The sequence below is a fragment of the Mugil cephalus genome, chromosome 1 (genome assembly GCF_022458985.1).
Source record: "Mugil cephalus isolate CIBA_MC_2020 chromosome 1, CIBA_Mcephalus_1.1, whole genome shotgun sequence".
NCBI lineage: Eukaryota > Metazoa > Chordata > Actinopteri > Mugiliformes > Mugilidae > Mugil > Mugil cephalus.
The window spans coordinates 28650927-28671813 of record NC_061770.1 but is presented as its reverse complement, the minus strand read 5'-3'; the positions used below and the strand labels follow the sequence as shown (position 1 = coordinate 28671813).

Genomic DNA, 20887 nt, shown 5'->3' with positions numbered 1-20887 from the left:
CATCAAGGACAAAAAAACACACTCTACAACCACAGCAACAAAGTCAACTCATAGAACTGAACATAAACACATGAGCTTATCAATACTGTGAGCTGCAGATATGAACAGTCTTTATAAACTGGCACCACCAGCAGCGTTTACTGATACTCCAGAGCCTGTTGGTAGATGAGATAGTGGAGCAGCTATTTCTCTGAAGCTAACGCTCTGATAACTTCAGTAAATAGTTGACGTTCAGCCTCCTTCTCTCTGTTAACACAGGATGTTTGGTGAAGTTGTTAACTGCTGTTGAGAGGATACGAGCTGTTCCTCTGTTAGCGTTAGCCTTAGCATGTCTCTTTAGCTGCAGTCATACTTTAGTTGTATTTCAGGACTGACATGTCACGGTAGTATGTGCTTCATCTTTAGTATTTCCACACACTTGATGAACCAGTGCAGTGTTGTTATTGTCACGTGATCAGTGACTCATAGAGCAGTAAAGTTGATTAGTCGGTTCAGTTTATAGTCTGTGAGGATTTTAGAGACAACTTAAGAACAATGAAGTGTGCTTTAAAAAAAACGTTTATGTTTAAGGGAACTGAAGATGAATTACAGAAATAAAGATGAACACAGCAGGAAGGAAACTTCACTGAACTGACAAATGTGATGCCATGAATAAAATAATGTTGACATGATGGAAGTTGAGTTCTGTTCAGTCTGACAGAGACAAAGTCACACATCCATCTGTATTTAATAAATCAAACTGTGTTTAGCAATAACTCTGCTCTGTTCAAACATCCTGAGACTGAAACTCAGACAAGTTCCAGCTTAATCTCTCAGTCACAGACAGATGAACAGGAACCCGGAACAGGTGAAAGGTGAGTTGGAGTGACAGGGGGATGGGCGGTGGTCAGGTCGTAACAAAATGTGATGAGAACAAAGGTTAAGTAAATACAGGCCCTGTGTGAAACTGGTAATGATCCATGAAAACAGCAACATATCTCATGATGTGATATCACCTGATATTTAAACATAAACTCAGCTTCAGTTTCCAGACGTCCTTTCCTCCCTCGTCAAAAATCCAACCTAGACTTCAGCTGACGGAAGTCAGTTACCGTGGTGACTGATGCAGAGAAACTTGATCTACCTGTTTCTGTACACTTTCACTTCAGTGGAAACAGTTTGAGCCAAAGACAAAGGAGGGAGGTCAGAAGTGCAAACAAAAACTATTTAATGATAAAACTGAAAGTGCTGCATGGAGCAGCAGTGGAGGGAGCCACCACTTCAAACACTTGGTACATCAGCTGTACCACCTTCCAACACAGAGGAAGAAGAAGAAAATCAGCCGAGCACATCAAAGGGAGATTTACAGCCAGGGGTTGATGAGGGACTGATCGGAATAATGCTGCAGCACTCTGTTATTTATCGTTAATGTGTATCAGTTCCATTCATTACCTAAAGAATAACCTGGTGTAGTCAGACTCTCGCCAGATACAAACTGATGTGTGTTTAGTAGAATATGTAAGTGAACCCTTAAAAACAACTCAACCGTTTAGGTGTATTTTATTATAAAAGGTGTTTGTTTGTTACTAATTTGAATATGTTAATGAGCTCTTTAAGAGCCCTCCACATATCAGGGATCAGGGATACACACTCTGCCATGCTGGGTGCCATTTAAATCTAGAAAAGTTACTCTTTTCATTGATATCATACAGCTGGAGCTAACCAGAGCCAAACTCTGAATTTCACAATCAGCATGTCATTTCCTCTTCTGTCTCAATTTTACGTCAAATCCAAAAACAACTGACAACAAATCTAACTGATATTGTTTTTATTACATGTTTCATCAGAGGTGACTTCCTGGTAGAATGATCCCTGTGCATCATTTTCATACAACATACCTTTGCCTCCACCTAGTGGGCTAATGGTGGTACTACAGATGACAAACAATACAGACATCTTGTAGTAAAAGTTAGCTTTAGCCTCATAGAGGAAATCTCCATCTTCTTCTGGATCGTATAATGAGCTCAATGGTAGAATGTGATGATGTCCAGGAGAAATAAAATGTCCAAAGGTTGAATTGTGTGTACGTTGCCTCTTGTAGTGAATCAGTAGCATTTTGGAGCCAGATTCACTTTAAGAGGTAAAAACCCAGATTGGTACATGGGTCATTCACATTCAGTTTTGAAGCTTTTCCTGATTTATCATATTCATCTTAACCTCCCAGCACCCTACGATTTAAGACCTCATTAACCCTCTACGTATTGCATGAAGTAAAATTCAGAACACATTCAGAAATACAAGACCTTGTGTAAAAAGTATTTTTGTATTACACATCTACAACCAAGTCACCAATAAACCAGTAAACATAAATAAATAAATACTGAAGACTCAGTTTACAGCAGATTTCTAAACCCTATATGGAGAAGTGACCTCCATTCCTCTGTGGTACAGACCAGTGAACATTTGTGGGACATTTTGTATATAAAAGACAATGATTGACTTCATATGAGCTGGGGTCTGTATTTGCATGCCTGCTGAAAACAGGATGAAACACAGTAAACCTGTACCACTGCATGAAACAGAGCAAGCACCGTGACTCTGCAACAGGAAACCATCAAGCAAACTGTATCTAGGGCTCTACTTCTAGAACAACTCATCGGACACAAAATACGTGTTCAGGTACTATATCGATGTGTTTTATGTGAGAGAGGGAGAGAGACACCTTAAGACCAATGATACGTGCTTTAAATATACCTGAACTGAAGATGAATTACAGACCGGTGACGGTTATAAAGCTGAACACAGCAGGAAAAAAACTTCACTGAACTGACAAACGTGATGTCATGAATAAAATAATGTTGATATGATGTTCTGTTCAGTCTGACAGAGACAAAGTCACACATCCATCTGTATTTAATAAATCAAACTGTGTGCAGACAAAGACATGAATCCAAAGAATCTTTGAGTTATAGGATGTGGATCCAGAGCAATAACTCTTCTCTGTTCAAAACGTCCTGATTCAGACTGAGACCAGTTTCAGTTTAATCTCTCAGACACTCACTCTGAGATCCGGAACAGGTGAAAGGTGGAGTGATGGGGGGATGGGCGGTAGTCAAATCATAATGAAATGTGATGAGAACAAAAGTAAAGTAAACACAGGCTCTGTGTGAAACTGATAATGTTCTCCATGACAACAGCAACATATCTCACTTGTCACCTGATATTTAAACGTAAACTTCAGCTTTCGTTTCCAGACATCCTGTCCCTCATCAAAAAACAAAGCTAGACTTCATCTCACGGAAGTCAGTTACGGTGGTGACTGTTGCAGACAAACTCGATCTTCCTGTTTCTGTACAGTCGACGCTTTCACTTTAGTGGAAACAGTCTGAGCGGAAGACGAGAGGAGGGAAGTCAGAAGTGTCTGTTCATGATCTGAAGAAGAGTTCAAACTTGTGGAGTTCTTGGAGTTCTGACAGGAAGATGAAGACGTTGGTGGTGTTTGTGATCCTGGTTCATGGTGAGATATCTTCTTCCTGGATCTGATTATTGCTTCAGCATCACATCATTTCTCTCACGTCTGTGTCTTCAAACAAAGTCAGTGATGACCTGTTTAAACTTCCTAACTTCCTCACCCAGATATACTGAGGGTTACTAACATTAATGCTAACATTAATAAACATCAGTGCTGATTAGCGAATTCATCGTATATATCAGATAAGATGATGCAGGTCTACATATTTATTAAACATAAGGTCTATCAGTAATATACTCTAGCACTAGAATGGGTCGATTCTGTGGTGGTTCTAGATTTTGTCAGGAATGGAAGGTGGTATGAAGGCACCCAGACACGGGACAACAGCATGAGATGAGGCTGCGCTTCAAACTGAAAGTGTTTAATGAAAATGGAAACAGAAAGAGCTGCAGAGACAAATGACAGGGAGACCAAATGAATAAACAAAGCAGGAAGACAAAAACTTGGGAGGAAGACGAGGAGACTAAAAGGACATGACAGGGAAGAAAGGGGGTGGCAGGGCAATATATACACAAGATAGATGATGGATGAGGGGATGATGAGACCATTATACTATGGACTATGGGGCACAGCTAAAGCAGCCCACCCAACTCTGTGCTACCGGGTTAGCTCAGGCTACCAAGTAGGCTAATCGCTATCTGAGGTGCTAGCAGCTGGCTAACACGGTGGCTTCACTCCTAGTTTGAGGCCATTTGTCCCGACTGAAATATAATATATAAATTTAATACTGCGATGACTTAAAGATTAATGTCTTTAATTAAAGAAAATATTGGCTTCTGTTACAAGTTATGAGTCACATTTCAATTAATTATATTGCAAGAAAACACTAATACATACAAATAAATCATCAATCATAATCATTTTAAAAACAAAAATGACAAATTAAAGTCATAAATGTGTATGAGTATGAAATATTATTATGAATACTCATATTTTGGTTCATTGTTCTTAATTTATATTACAGACTAACGTAAACTACCAACCTATGATCTTGTTTCAACATCTAGACTTAAGTTATGTCTGGATTCATACTGTAATATAACATTAACACAAACTGGTTTCTCTGGTCCCTGTAGATAATGTGACCTACACTCAGTCATGTGTGAAGCCAAACCCACAACATGCAGATGATTTCTGTCTCTCTTTGTGTGTCCTCTCAGTTTCCCAGCATGCACTGGCAGGTGTGCTGCAGGTGTATGGGGGGGCGGAGTCTGTCCTGGAACAAGATACAGAATCATGATAATTTTCTTCTGCTTTCTTGTTCTTGTTGAACCTTCCACTGTCAAGTTACAGTTAATTCATTCATATACTTCACTCATTTCAGCTTGATTGAAAAGCTTCACTTATAAAAGTAGGTTCATTTTGAAGCAAACAGCTGTCAAGATGTGTTATTATCCATTGAATGCTGAGTGTTGAGTCCTTCAGGTTGAACTGTCAGGAATCTGGATGTATCAGAAATATTCAGTTCATTCATGAATATCATCACATCCTATATGTCAACTTCTTTCAAATATCTGGTTGCTTGTGGTCAGTGTAGTATGTTCGCTTTGGTTTTCTTTCTTTTCCTGAAATGCAGATTCATCTGTTAAAGAAGAAACAACGTAAAAAATGCAGCTTGACAAGAACCTTTCAGAAACATTCCAACATGTCATACTGATTCAAGTCAGAGTGACTAAAGCACAGCAGACTTTCAAAATGACAGCAGCAAAGTGTGACCGTGTGCTTCACCTTCTGAAATAAATGTACATTTTACCATATAGACATGTTTCTTACAGTAGGGTATATGAGGACAGTTCTGCCTTATGGACAAGGAGTCCATGAACATGAAGGATGTTTACCAATAACATCTAGCGTGTCAGCTTCCCAGTGTTCCAGGCTTCTGAATCTGTGAAACTAAGAAGTTATCTCTGAATACTCGACATGAATAACACGGCTGGACTTCTGGTTTGGCGCGGCACAGTGGTACGGTGGTTAGCGCTGATGCCTCCCAGCAAGAAGGTCTGGGTTTGAGTCCAGCCCGGGTCTTTCTGGGTGGAGTTTGCATGTTCTCCCTGTGTTCGCGTGGGTTCCCTCCGGGTACTCTGGCTTCTTCCCACCTCCAAAGACATGCTTAGGCTAATTGGTGACTCTAAATTGATGTGCATGTGAGTGTGAATGGTTGTATGTCTTAGTGTTAGCCCTGCGATAGGCTGGCGACTTGTCCAGGGTGGACCCCGCCTCTCGCCCGATACCAGCTGGGAAAGGCTCCAGCAACCCCCACGACCCTAGTTAGGATTATGCGGTACAGAAGATGAAATGAGATGTGACTTCTGGTTTGGATGTTGACATGTTGTCATCAGTTAGCGATAAAAACCATGTTCTGGTTCACTGAACTCTAAACTGTTACAGGAGGAGGTTAGACTTTTTCAGCCAAATCTATGAAAACACAAAAAGAAAAAACACATTCAGTGATCTGTTCTTTGACTTCAGTCTGTAAATTAAACGTAGTTCTTACTGGCTGACTCATAGTTAAACTGGTTTCTCTGGTCCCTGTAGATAATGTGACCTACACTCAGTCACGTGTGAAGTCAGACCCACAGCATACAGATTATTACTGTCTCTCTTTGTGTGTCCTCTCAGTTTCCCAGCATGCTCTGGCAGGTGTGCTGCAGGTGTATGAGGGGGCGGAGTCTGTCCTGATACCCTGCCAGTACTTGGGTTTTTTTCCTGAGAACCCCACAGTGATTTGGACCCGGAACGATCTCAGTCCCAAATTAATCCACAAAAGACAAAAAACAGTTGAAGTTGAAGGTCAGAACCAGGTTTACAGGAGGAGGACATCGATGACGCCTGATGCTCTGGACACTGGAGACTTCAGCCTCACTCTGAGAAAACCCCACCTCTCTGACAGCGGCAACTACACCTGCTCCATCACTGATGGAAGAGAAGAACAGAGAGTGACAGACGTACATCTACAGGTCAAAGGTCAGAAACAAACCTCAACATGAGTTCACTGTTTAAATATGTGGAGGAAGAAAAAGACTCAAGAAAACATTTGTGAGGTTTTAGTTTTTGTAGAAGAACGTTTGACAAACAACAGTGGAGACGAGAGTGGCACCTCATTCATTCATTCATTCATTCTTGCTGCGAGATATGACAGAACCATATTAACTAAAATACTGGAAAACGTGGAGGAAGGTGAGTCCTTCTCAGAGTTTTAGAGAAAAGTGTAAGGAATAAGTAACTCAGGTTTTATTTGATCCATGAATGAAGTTGTAAAGCAGCAGTGTTTTCATATTATCAGGAACAATCTGAGGAGACATTCCTGGAAAGATGATGTGACATGTTTCTGCTAATGTGATGAGATGCTTCTAATTATTTCTGTCAGTAGATTCAAATATTTAATTTCCATAATGAAATTCAAATGAATCACACATTCTTTAAAAGTCTGTTTCAGATTTACCTGGAAGGTACATTTTGAAGTTTTAATTCTCTTGCCAACATGTCAGCTGCTCTGTGCTCTGAGTTCTTGATCTGGTGGTAACTCTGTTCACATCCACAGTAAATGTAGAAAACTTGTAGTTCTAGTAGAGAGGAGCCTCGGACATTACGCTGAAGATGAATCTATTCCAGTTATTACTGCTTCTTTCTCTCTGCTTGACTTCATCCACTGTTTTTTAGTTCTAGGTCAGTTCTGATGCTACAGGGTGTATCACTGCCCTCTACAGAGTAAAATCATTTACTACGACCACCGTGTTACTGCTGCTTTAATCACTTCCTGAATTATGTTGACTTTTATGATGAACTCATCCAGAGAACTCAGTGAATGTAGAAGTCACCAACACACTGGTCATTTATCAACAATGATTCTATGGATCAGTCTGAAATATTCAGGGAGTAACAGAAGAAGAGGGAGCAGCCACAGTGAGCTGTTAGATGAAGAGCTGCAGACTGAACACCTCCAGCTTCTCATCCAGGAAACAAACACCTGCCTCAGTTTATCTGCTTTATTGTCCTCTCAGACCAGCAGGTGGAGGTGGAGGTGCAGGAAGGGGCGGAGTCTGTCATCCTGCCATGTAAAACAAACACTGACCTGCCTGAGGACACCACAGTGGAGTGGACTCGCTCCGAACCAGAACTCATCATGGTCCATGTGTATCGAGACAGAAGAAACCAACTCAATAAACAGGACATGTTTTACAAAGACAGAACAAAGATGAATGAAGACCTGCTGAAAACTGGAGACCTCAGTCTGACCCTGAAATACCCCACAGAGAGAGACTCTGGATCATACATCTGCACCGTCGACAAAGGCCAAGACATCCTGAGACAGAAAGTAGTGCTGCACCACCTAAAAGGTACTGGACGGACTTAGATACAGGTCAGAGGTTTAGATACAGGTCAGAGGTTTGGATACTGGTCAGAGGTTTAGATACAGAGGTTTAGATACAGGTCAGAGGTCAGAGGTCATGATGTTCTTTATGTTTCTCTACAGCACCACCTCCAGTCTGGCCTAAAGTTCTTGGGGTTCTCCTATTTCTCCTGGTGGTTGTTCTTGGTGTTGTTGGGGGTCTTTTGTTTTATTTTCGACACTACTTCATGTCAGGTGAGTCTCTACTACTACACTACCCATAATACTGATGGTAACATCTGTCCTTGTTCAGATTCAAACAGCTGCTACAGAGAGATGAAGAGAAAGTTCCAGGTTTAGTTCCAGAATCAGAAACTCTTCATCAAACCAGGAGCTTTGACTAGTTACCAGGGAACGAGTCAGGAACACATCAGGAACAAACACAGACACAATCCAGCTCTAATCAGAAGCTCCTGACGTCCTCAATCAGGACCTGAGCTGGATTTTCGAAGCTCTGAGCTCATGAGTCCAGGTCTCTCCCAGTCCCAGTAGAACCAGAGCAGAGGGTTAGGGTTCTTCCTCATCCATTCATCTGATTGGTTCCTCATTAGTTCCTGACTTCTTTTTTGGTAACTTAAGAAGAAAACTGGTGTTCAGTCTCAAACTAGTTTCCAGTGGTTTGTGTGGGAGGTGAGACAGACGTCAGGTGAGCTCAGGTGACCTGGTTGATCCACGTCCTCCAACAAACTGGACACTGAGAGTCCTTCACCAACATGAGACACAGAGACAAGGACGGACAGAGACGTCCTGTTACCATCAGAGCTGCTGCTGCTGTCTCTACAGCTGATGATGTGATGTGTTGTCCTCTCAGTCCTCCAGGTGGTGGTGGATTCAGGGGTGGAGTCTGTCCAACTGCCCTGCAAAACCATAACTCACTTTCCTAAAGACACTAGAGTGGTGTGGACGGACAGAGACGACAGGAAGGTCCATGTGTATGAGAACAGCTCTGACCATCCTGAAGTACAGAACCAGATTTATAGAAAGAGAACAAAGATGAGGAGAAACCTGAAAACTGGAGACCTCAGTCTAGCCCTGAAATACCCCAGAGATGGAGACACCAACACCTACACCTGTAGAGTCTACGACAAGGAGGGAAAGATACTGATGATGAAACAAGTGAAGCTCAATGTCAGAGGTCAGTACTGTAGATACAGGGCAGAGGTTAACCTCCGGGTACCGAAACTTGGCATCGAAAGACGAGGCATGTTACTCGGTACTACCGATAAGCATACCATACCATAAGCAGTGTTGGGTACGTTACTTTTAAAAAGTAATTAGTTATAGTTACTAGTTACTAAACTAGTAACTGAATTACTCCACTATAAAAGTAACTAGTTACCAGGGAAAGTAACTATTACGTTACTCTTCTTCTTTTATTTTAAATTTAAATATGTCTAATAATGTGTATTTTTTGACCCAGGTCAACTCTCCTTTGGTGGCTTTCACATAGGCAAAAGTGGCAAATGAAAGCTGTGTGCGTGTTTTTTCCTCCCTCATACGTCATCGCGTACATTTTAGATAACGTTACAGTTTGTTGATGACCTGAAGAATGGACCGGTCAAACCCCCGCTCTTTCTAAAGGCTGATATTAGAATAAATCACTGTGTCCTGCACAGAGCCCATATCTGCCTCCTAATCTCCTCTTTTACTCGGATGCAGAGCGCTGCCATGATGGTTAAAGTGGTAGATCACTATACAAGCTGGATACAAACACAGTCACTGTTCATCTATGAGCTTCATTCATTTGTTTGATTGAAAAAAAAAGGATCAACAATCTCTGGCCTTCAGAGATCAGTCTTTATGGGAGAAGAACACAACTAGTTTGTGAGCTGAAGCTTCTACAATGATCCAGTCTGTCAGGAAGTAGAGTCAGAATGTAACAGGCAGATATATCAGCGTCAGAATGAAAAGAACTGGGTCAACCGGGCCCAATCGGTGACGGGGCTCGCAACTAACACCGTTAGTAACAGCGTTTATTTTAATGCCGTTATTCCCATCACTGCTCATAAGGAGGGTGAGGGGAGTTTACAAATCAGAGACACCTGAGCACAAAGAGATGAGAGAGGAGGGATGTTTAAACAAAGGGAAAAAGGAGGCTGAAGCAGAAACAATGTGAGATGTGAGACAAGGAAAGGAAGGGAAAGAAACCAGAACTGGGATGAAAAGCTAAACAAACTGAGTGAACTGGAGGTGACATGGTAAAGGATTGGTTTTAAGGAGAAGAGGGTTGAGCTCCGTGGAACAGGCAGACAGTCTTATTGACATATTGAGCTGTTCTGTTCATGATTTGTGATTGAGAATTAACTTTTACTTTCATGCTAATCTTAATTTGGTTGAACTTGAGTTAAATCGCTTGTTGATATTTATTTTTTATATTTCTTTTCTTACCTCTCCAATTATCTACAGAAATATAAAACTCAAAATTATTTTTCTGACAGTGTGAATCCTGTCTGGTGCCCAACGTGCATATTTTGATATGTGTTGTCCTCTCAGTCCTCCAGGTGGTGGAGGTGGATTCAGGGGAGGAGTCTGTCCAGCTGTCCTTCAGAACCACAGAGCTGCCTGGAGACACTAGAGTGGAGTGGACGGACAGAGCCTGGAGGAAAGTCCATGTGTATGAGAACGGCTCTGACCATCCTGAAGAACAGAACAGATTTATAGAAACAGAACGAAGACGAATGAAGACCTGCTGAAAACTGGAGACCTCAGTCTGACCCTGAAATACCCCACAGATAGAGACAAATACACCTACACCTGTAGAGTCTACGACAAGGAGGGAAACATCCTGAAGAAGAAACAAGTGAGGCTCCATGTCAGAGGTCAGTACTGTGATTCCCGCAGAGGTCAGACGTCATGTTTCATAAAGTTACACAGTAACTTTACTGCTTTGTAACAATAATAATATATTTTTCATTATTTCACTCAGTCATCTTTAACGCCTCCTCTTGTATAACAGAGCGACCACCCCCAGCTAAATGGTTGACTACAGTATAGTGACTTACCCCATTGAAGTTTCCCAAATATATCATCAAACCAAGATGAATGGTTACATTAGAAAAAGCCCTGTTCATGAAAACAGACCAAACCACAGTCAGGCAGAAGGAAACCCACTGACATTCAGAGTCTAAGAGTCCTTAGACAAGAGTCATGCTCATGACTGTAAGTTGGAGCAAAGGATTGAACTGAATGACACTGAGTGATTATTGAGGGAACTGATGTGGGTCCATAGTGACCACTGTCCTCTGTCTGTCTTTCTTGAACAATTGAGCTCCAGTTGTTGGACGTGGGTCTCAGACTGTGTTCACCATCAACCTGAAGCTCAGTTTGATCTTTAGTCATTCCTTTCATTGATTCTTACTCTGACATTCAATCTGTGTTAAGTCCCATACTTGGTGATGGTTTGATGCTACATCAAATTTTAACTCTTCCCTAGGGCTTTAGGAATAGTTGACTGGAACCAGTCAGACATGTTTCACTCCGAATATTTATCATCAATGAGCTCATAGCTGCTGCTGCTGTCTCTACAGCTGATGATGTGATGTGTTGTCCTCTCAGTCCTCCAGGTGGAGGTGGATTCAGGGGCGGAGTCTGTCCAGCTGCCCTTCAGAACCACAGAGCTGCCTGGAGACACTAGAGTGGAGTGGACGGACAGAGACAACAGGAAGGTCCATGTGTATGAGAACGGCTCTGACCGTCCTGAAGAACAGAACCAGATTTATAGAAACAGAACGAAGATGAATGAAGACCTGCTGAAAACTGGAGACCTCAGTCTGACCCTGAAATACCCCCAGATGGAGACACCAACACCTACACCTGTAGAGTCTACGACAAGGAGGGAGAGATAGTGAAGATGAAACAAGTGAAGCTCAGAGTGAAAGGTCAGTGATGTAGCCAATATTATAGACGTGTTGGTGGACCACAGGTAGGGGTTGGGGTGGACCAAATGACGTCTGGCTGTTAAACACATCCTCCTCCCTCATTGCTTCCTGCTTACTTAGGCACACAAGCTAGGCTAGGCTAGGCTAAGTGCTAGTCTCTACTGTTAGCAGCTGGTTTACACAGCATCAGTCCAGTTTGGCAGATAGTACAGCTACAGCAATAAATCAACCTGAAACTAATAGACCTGAAAATAATTATTTAAGTTGTACTGAGATTGTACTACACACATTTAAAAGAGCTGTATTTATAATACTTCTGTTTATGTTACCTTGGTTTAATAGCAGTCGTTTATTTAGCAGAACATAAAAGGACTTTGGCTTGAGTTCAATAAGTGAATTCACCTTTGCATAATACTCATCTACTAAAGAAGCAGCTTCACATTTAAATTTTAAAGTTTTTATTTAGGAAAACATCAACACAACTGATTTTTTAAATAAAAATGAAATAAAAGGACCTCAAATCAATCCTGAAACGCACAGGGAGCCAATACAGTGATTCTAAAACTGGTGTTATATGAACCCGCTCTCTGGTCCTCCTCAGCACACATGCAGATGAGTTCAGAAGTAGCTGAAGTTGTGAAATACTCTTTTTGGGGAGGCCAGAAAGCAGGGAATTATGATATTTATATGACTAAAAATAAAAGCATGCATTAGCACCTCTGTACTGGCCAAAGAGAGAAACGGGTGAACTCTGACTACATTCTTAAGATGATAAAATCCTACTTTTTTGACTTTATTACCTTTAATCCACCTTGACAGGCAGTTATTATCACAAAGGATTGCAAAAACTCATCTTGAGACTGGGTCTCATCTGGCACACAGAGATAGCACTAGAAAAGGCAGAGCACATACATCTTATCTAGTTCTACAACTCCAAAAAAGGCAACATTTAAAGCAATGGAAACAATAAATGACTGACGAGTGTAGATGCAGAAGAGTCCTAAGCAAGAGAATCAGTAACTGGGTCCATCTTCTCATAACAATAGGTCCTTTTAGCTGTGGCTGGGCTGTCATATCTTCCATCATACAGACATGCTCTACTTTGTCTGACCATTGATCCATTGTGGGAGGGTTCAGCTTCAGCCAGTTAATAGTCATAATTTTTCATCTAATATGTCACATTGTTCTGTGGTAAATGGGTGGGCAGGAAACACATCTAATAAGAAGAACAAAGGTCCATAGGAAGGTCCATTAACAAAATGTTTTCCAGTTCCTTTTTGACATTTTGTGTCAAGTGTTTTCATTTTGGGGCCGTCCCAAAACATACGAGTACGGTCACCGACCAGACCACACTTCCTCCAGCATTTGTTGCTGGGATTGTTTCTGGATTCAAACGTTTACTTGTTTGAATCCAGATACTTGTTTTTTTTTGTTGCAGAACCGTTTCAAGCAGATGTATAAAATGGCTTTCTGTATTTGTAGGTTCCTTTCTTATATTTTCCCAGTCTGTATCGTTTGTAAAATAATGTCTGATTTGTAAATATCTATATAGATCACTTGGAGGCAAACTTGTCTCTAAGTTGTGAAAAGGATTTAAATACATGCTAAGGAATGGAGGACTAGACGGGTTACAATTAGAATTAGAAAACCTTTAATTGTCCCACAAATTTGGGAAATTACAGAACCCCCTACACTATGCTCCTGTACCCCCAGAGTCTCGTTCAATAGAGGCCTATCCATTATCCGACAACCCATGCCACCACTGCTCGCAGCTGGGCTACCCAGTAGTAAAATTTTAGATCAGGCACGTTTAAGCCTCCTTTCTCTTTTGCTGACATCAGTATTTCCTTGGTCTTTGGTCTCTGAATTTCAATATTAATTTTTGTAATAACTTAAATATGGATTGTGGTACTAAGATAGGGAGAGACTGAAATACAAATAGTAGTCTGGGTAGAATATTCATTCTCACAGACTCTATTCTGCCAAAGAGTGATAAGGGGAGGACATCCCATCTATTCAAATCCTTTTTAATTCCTTGATCAGTTTATCATAATTAGAGGACAATTATTGCGTGATTTTAGTTGTGGTGTTTTTAATATGTGGAATAAAATCAAGCTCAGAGTCGAAAAGGACGCCCAGATTTTTAACACATTGTGATGGACTAAAATCTTTTAGTTTTGGTAAAAGTTTCTCTCTCTTGCTTTCAAGCCCAATGATTAAAACCTCAGTTTTGTCCTGGTTGAACTGTAAAAATCCATGACTTTATGTCTAAAATACAGCCCTGTGTCATCAGGAGACACGCAATATCATTTGACAGAAGTGGTGACTCTCAAAGTGTTCACTGAACAGATAAGACGTGTTAAGGCTGTTACATACATTTTCAAGAACAACAACAAGGTTTGTTCTGGCCAGATCATTTACACGTAACGTGAAACTCAAGTGCAGAACTCAAGCATATGTCACATGCGCTAAGCATTGTGGGAATTTCACAGTAACCATCAAGTAGGGTAACCACTCTTTTTTTTATTTGTACACACAGTACAAATAAAAAGGTAACTTCATCTTTTGTGACAGACATGCTTCTACTTATACAACTTTCAGACTACCTCATTACACACATAATTAGCCATTTGTGTGTAGTATTTGTTAAAAGATGCATCATATAGAAGACTGTTACAGTAGTTGAGTCTATTGGAGATGAAGGCATGAATCAGCTTCTCCTGATCTGTTTGGGACATGAAGCCTTTACTTCTGGATATGTTCTTAAGTTGATAAAAGGCTGTTTTGGTGACTGATTTGATATGACTGTCTATCAGCACGCCAAGGATTTGGTCTTTAGTTTCTACAGACAGTGACTCAGGATTTTAATGACAATAACCCTCTTCTCTTTGTTGTCAACAAAAACAATAACTTCAGGTTTATCTTGGTTTAACCAAAGGAAATTTTGGTTCATCCAATTTTTGACTTGCTCTAAGGAGTGACACAATGACTCTATTGGACTGCAGTCATCTGGAGACAGTGCGAGATATATCTGAGTGTCATCTGCATAACTATGATAGTTGACATTCGAATGTTGCAGAACTTGGCCCAGGCAGCATATAAAGGCTGAACAGTAGGGGTCCAATGACTGACCCCTGAGGAACTCCATTTGTCAGAGCCACTCGGTTGGATTGATAATTTCCAATGGTCACAAAATAACTCCGCTCTTCCAAGTAGGACCTGAATCACTGTAGGACTGTTCCCTTGAGTCCTGCCCAGGTTTCCAACCTGTTCAGCAGAATACTGTGATCCACAGTGTCGAATGCAGCACTGAGATCCAACAGGACCAGAACTGACACCTTGCCTGAGTCAGTGTTCAACCTTATGTCATTTAACACCCTAATAAGAGCCGTTTCTGTACTGTGGTGAGGTCGGAAGCCTGATTGATATTTTTGTCAAAGAGTCCACTGGAGTTCAAGAAGTTGCTGAGTTAAAAACTCAAAAAGTTATTAAAAACTTTCTCAACGATCTTGGCTATAAAAGGAAGACTTGAGATGTACAGTTGGTTAAAATTGAAGCATCCATCGTTCTCTTTTTTTAAGAGTGGCCTGATGGCAGATACTTTTAGGGGTTTAGGAAAGTGAATAATTTATTATTTGCTGAAGATCTGTTTGGACAGAGCTTATGATAGTTTAAAAAAAAGTCAGATGGCACCGTGTAAAGACAGCATGTTGATGGTTTAAGATGCTGAACTGTTTGCTCTATGGTTTAACTGTATTAAATTCTTATATCATAGTTGATTTATTCCTAGGTGGTTTCAAGCATTGTGCCATTTTATTATTTTGCTGATTTGTGTTGATATTTAGTCTTATAGATTTAATTTTTTCATTGAAAAAGGAGGCAAATTCATTTCATTTTTCTGTGGAAGTAGGTTCTGAAAATATCTCTTTTTGAGTTTGTTGTAAGTTTATCAATCATAGCAAACAGTGCGAGTGTTGTTGATGTTCTTATTAATCATTTCAGATAGGTGTTGCTATCTAGCCTTGAGTAACCCATGGTTAAACTTAAAAAGACTTTGTTTGAAGAGGTCATGGTGGATTTGAAGTTTAGTTTTTAGTTTTTTAGGAAACTTTATCAGGTCTTATATGTGGTTTCATATGAAGGTAACTTTTCTTTCCACATCCAAAAAGGGTTGAATAAGGTCAGCTGGACTTGTAGAATTTCTTGAAGACGTTTCGCCACTCATCCGAGTAGCTTCTTCAGTTCTGATTAACTAGTGGGAAACTGAGGTTTAAATAGGAATAAACTCTGTGGGTAACACCCACCAGAAACTTGCTTGACCAGAAACTGGGGTCACTAATTACCATAACGGCTGGTACTTACCTGTCCTTGAATGGGGTGAACTGTGTGCCTCGGCTACTTACCCTATGAATAGAGCTCTAACGAGGCTATTGTCCATGGGAGCCTGGAGGCTCAATGTGTGAATGGTGTTGAAACTTCTTGGGGACAGAAAGACTGAATTATAAATAGTTGGTAAATTAAATCTCAGTCCACCTCCTCTGTTTAGAGAAGGTTTTTCCACTTTGACATAGATGGCTTCCTTTACTCCTCTCTCAAACCATCTGTCCAGGACTTTGACGTTGGTATCCTCAAAGGAGTGTCCTTTGTCCTTCAGGTGGAGGTGGACTGCTGAGTCGTTCCCTAATGAGCTGGCTCTCCTGTGTTGGGCCATGTGTTTGGGGATGGGTTGTTTTGTTTCCCCAATGTACAAGTCCGTACATTCCTCACTACACTGAACAGCATACACTACATTACTCTGTTTCTGTCTAGGTGTTTTGTCTTTGGGGTGGATCAGTTTTTGTCTTAGTGTGTTTCCAGGTTTGGAATAAACTGGGATGCGGTGTTTTCTTTCCACAGTATCATATGACTAAAAGATGAAAGCGAGGACAAGACGTCATGTCTCTTTTGGGAGAATGCCGTGGGTCCACAGTGAACATTTTCCTGTCTTTGTCCATCTTGAGCAAATTAATCAACTCCAGTTGTTGGATGTGGGTCTCAGTGTTTACCCTTAACCTGGAGCTAAGTTTGAATCTACAATCATTCCTTCCTTTCCTGTTTAAGCTGATATTAAATCTTTAAGTCTCTGACTTGGTATCTGACAGCTGCTGCTGTCTCTACAGCTGATGATGTGATGTGTTGTCCTCTCAGTCCTCCAGGTGGAGGTGGATTCAGGGGTGGAGTCTGTCCAGCTGTCCTTCAGAACCACAGAGCTGCCTGGAGACACTAGAGTGGAGTGGATGGACGGATACGACAGGAAGGTCCATGTGTATGAGAATGGCTCTGACCGTCCTGAAGAACAGAACCAGATTTATAGAAACAGAACGAAGATGAATGAAGACCTGCTGGAAACTGGAGACCTCAGTCTGACCCTGAAATACCCCACAGAGAGAGATGACAACACCTACACCTGCATCATCTACGACAAGGAGAAAAACATCCTGATGAAGAAACAAGTGGAGCTCAAATTCAGAGGTCAGTACTGGAGATGCAGGTTCTGCTTTGTAACAATAATGATATATGTCTGTGAAGGTTCTCAGTTGTCGAGGTCAGAGTAGCCGGAAAAAAAAAAATTGGACTTTTAGTTTCCTAATAATAATATATCTTCCTTCATTTGTCTCAGTTACCTCTGACACCTACTCTTTAAATCTGTATAACAGAATAGCCACCCCAGCTGAACAGTTTCTCTTAGTAGAGCTGCATAGCTGAATAGAGCAGCTGTCTCTTCAGCTGATGATGTGATGTGTTGTCCTCTCAGTCCTGGTGGAGGTGAATCCAGGGGTGGAGTCTGTCCAGCTGTCCTTCAGAACCACAGAGCTGCCTATAGACACTACAGTGGAGTGGATGGACATATTCAACAGGAAGGTCCATGTGTATGAGAACGGCTGTGAAAATCCTGAAGAACAGCACCACATTTACAGAAATAGAACAAAGATGAATGAAGACCTGCTGGAAACTGGAGACCTCAGTCTGACCCTGAAATACCCCACAGATAGAGACACCAAGACCTACACGTTTAATGTCTACAACAAGGAGAAAAACATTCGAATGAAGAACCAAGTGAAGCTCAATGTCGGAGGTCAGTAATATGTCGAAGTCTGAATCACTTTCTGGTGATGACTCAGAGAAACCTCACCATTAGTGTCACTGAACATTGGACAGTTTCCTCTAAAAAGTGGTTTGTTTGTATTGAAGCAGAGATACTGTTTCAGCTGTGAGAAGAACGTTAGTAGTTAAGGAAACATATACTATGATTGAACCCACAAGAAAGCTTCATCTTTTCTCAGACAGTGTTTGGAACATTTCTCTGTGAATTTGATTGGCACTCGTTGAACTTTTTCAGGGACTCAAATGTTCCCGAAAGAGACCAGAGAGCTCTCCCAACGCCTACTGTTCTCTGATCAGTGCCATTGGTTTGGATCCATGTTCTCAGTAAACTGGATCAGACTTTGATTCCAGTCTCATCCTAAATGCTCTCTGAAGTACTGAGGCTGAAAAGCTTATTCTCTGATGTTGATGTGAAGTCACTTCATCCAGAGGCTCCACTACTTAAATCCTGCAGATTGTGAATGGAGTCAGACTTTCTGATCAATGGCATCAATAGATAGACAGAAGATGAGAAACATCATGATCCTTCAGCAGCAAACATGTGGTCAGAGTTGGACCAGAGTTACTGACTAAAGTTGCTGAGCTGAGACTTTGATGAGATGAAGGGTTCTGAGTTTGAAATGCTGTGTGGAGCTGAGATTTGTTTCCACCACAGAGAGACAGAGAGATTGAAACCATGTTAGGATGTTAACTCTTCACTGAATGTTAGATCCACAGAGAGAGAAGCTGCAGACAGCAGCTCCACACTGACAGGAGACATTACTGTGAAGCACATGGACAAACAACCAACCTTCAAGACTCTGATCATCTGCAACACCTTTCTAGACCTCTGTCCTGTCCCCTTCTGCTCTCGTCTGCTTCTGTCCTTCTGTTTTCTGTGGTGTGATGTGTTGTCCTCTCAGTCTGCCAGGTGGAGGTCGATCCAGGGGTGGAGTCTGTCCAGCTGCCCTTCAGAACCACAGAGCTGCCTGGAGACACTAGAGTGGAGTGGAGGGACGGATACGACAGGAAGGTCCATGTGTATCACAATGACTCTGACCATCCTGAACAACAGAACTGGATTTATAGAAACAGAACAAAGATGAATGAAGACCTGCTGGAAACTGGAGACCTCAGACTGACCCTGAAATACCCCACATATGGAGACAGTAGAGAATACATATGTAGAGTCTACAACAAGGAGGGAAACATTGTGAGATGGAAAACAGTGGAGCTCACAGTGAAAGGTTTGATAGTTCTGTTTGTTTTGTCTGTGGGTGAGGGTTGGTGGCTGGGGGGAACAATGGGAGAGAGGGGAGGGCTGTTCAGATCTTTCTACTGCACACAGTCGGAAGTGTCAGTCAGGACACCACCCCAAGGCCAGAATGTTCAGGGCAGGAAGGAAGGAGGTGGTGGGTGATGCAGATCAGGGATCAATAAACATGTAAATGGGTAATGGGTTCTTTACTGGGTTTACTGTGTGTGATTCTGAAAGGAAATAGATAAATAATGAGCACATGACTACAATATAACATGCCTATTGATACCGACACGACCACCTGCTTGCTACCACACAACATCACAACCAAACAGAATCAGCAAACAATCCAGTACCTCAGTAGAGATTCAATATAAGCCAGCAACACAGATAACATAGGTTGAATCTGCAGGCTAGGGAGCTAATTTAGCATGCTAGCAACAGCAGCCGTTAATACAGTGTAATACACTCACAGTCATTCACAGATGAACATGAGCAAGCCGTTTCATTCGAACAGACACACACATCGGCCTCTTTCACAGAGAGACACATATTAAAAACAGACAACAAACATGACTGTAAGGCTGCACGTTATTTAGAACAAGCTTCAGACACATGATCATAGTGCTGCAATGGGACCAAACACATGCAACTAATAATCGAGCCTTTCCTGCACTATCTGACTGTCTTTTTGGTTGTCTTCTGTCTCCTCTCCAGACAGAGTCCAGGTCCAGGATGAAACGTCTCCTCTGATGGATGAAGAGTCAGTTTGATCAGGTTGTTGATCTTTGATCATTGATCAGTGAAGGATCTGATGGACGATGGATGAAGAGAGGAGGACGCTCTGTCAGCTTAATCAACATGTCCTTGTTGCTCCTACCTGTGTCTGGATGGTTTCATTGCTTCCTCATTATTCAGCTCCGTCTGGATCTTTTCCTGCTTCCATCTGATTGAGGATCCTGAAGAAATCATCAACTGCTTCTCTGCTGAGGAGGAGGAGGAACATTTAAGATTCACCCTCATCACTTTAAAAGACTGTCTAACTCCTTCAGACGGATTCTTCCCCTGCTGGTTCATTTTTTTTATTGATTTTTCCCTGTGAGGAGTTGGTGTGTTTCTGTTGTTCAGCCTCTAGGTGGTGCTGTTGTTTCATGAACACAGATAAAGCAACTGTCAGTACAGTTCCAAACAATGAAAGTACAAGGAAGTAATGAAAAGGAAGAGGTAAAACAAATCAAAGTGCTGTGAAGAAAATAACTGTGTGATCTGATCCTGGTTCATTTTTTCACTGTGTCTGGATCATTAAGTCATTAATGTCACCATCATCCTCTGGTGAAAACTGACAATTAAAATGCAGTCAACACCTGAGACTCCGGTTGCTGAACCATCTTGTATATTTTCCACTGAAACGAGCAGAACATAAAAATCTTTCTAACATATGTTGAAAAGAAAATACCGTCTAGGACACCGCCGTTCCATCTGGGTTCATCCAGTGCTCCAAACTGCTATCATCACATTTATTTATTGGTAGGAACCAAAGTTATGAGCAGTGTTTCCTTCAGCTAACTATATGTCAATCAGCTGGATTAGTCATTCCCATTGGTTGATGTTAGTTTAACCTGGTACTGCCCACTTCATTTCATGAGTTTCATCAACATTCAGTCTCTGATCAACACATCGCTGATCGTCTTTTACATTGTGGATGAACTTTTATGCTATTAATTTCA

General features: G+C 41.4%; 1 protein-coding gene across 1 annotated transcript; it reads left to right on the top strand.

Moving 5' to 3' along the window:
• The first annotated feature begins 3349 nt into the window (after nucleotides 1-3349).
• On the top strand, nucleotides 3350-20528 carry LOC125008886. The gene is made up of 11 exons (XM_047586244.1): nucleotides 3350-3496; nucleotides 6131-6475; nucleotides 7513-7848; nucleotides 7986-8096; nucleotides 8713-9017; nucleotides 11465-11470; nucleotides 11767-11779; nucleotides 16967-17290; nucleotides 17574-17894; nucleotides 18826-19149; nucleotides 19878-20528. The coding sequence occupies exons 1-11, from the start codon at nucleotides 3460-3462 to the stop codon at nucleotides 19931-19933; spliced, it is 2178 nt and encodes a 725-aa protein (XP_047442200.1). The 5' UTR covers nucleotides 3350-3459; the 3' UTR covers nucleotides 19934-20528.
• Nucleotides 20529-20887: the final 359 nt, after the last annotated feature.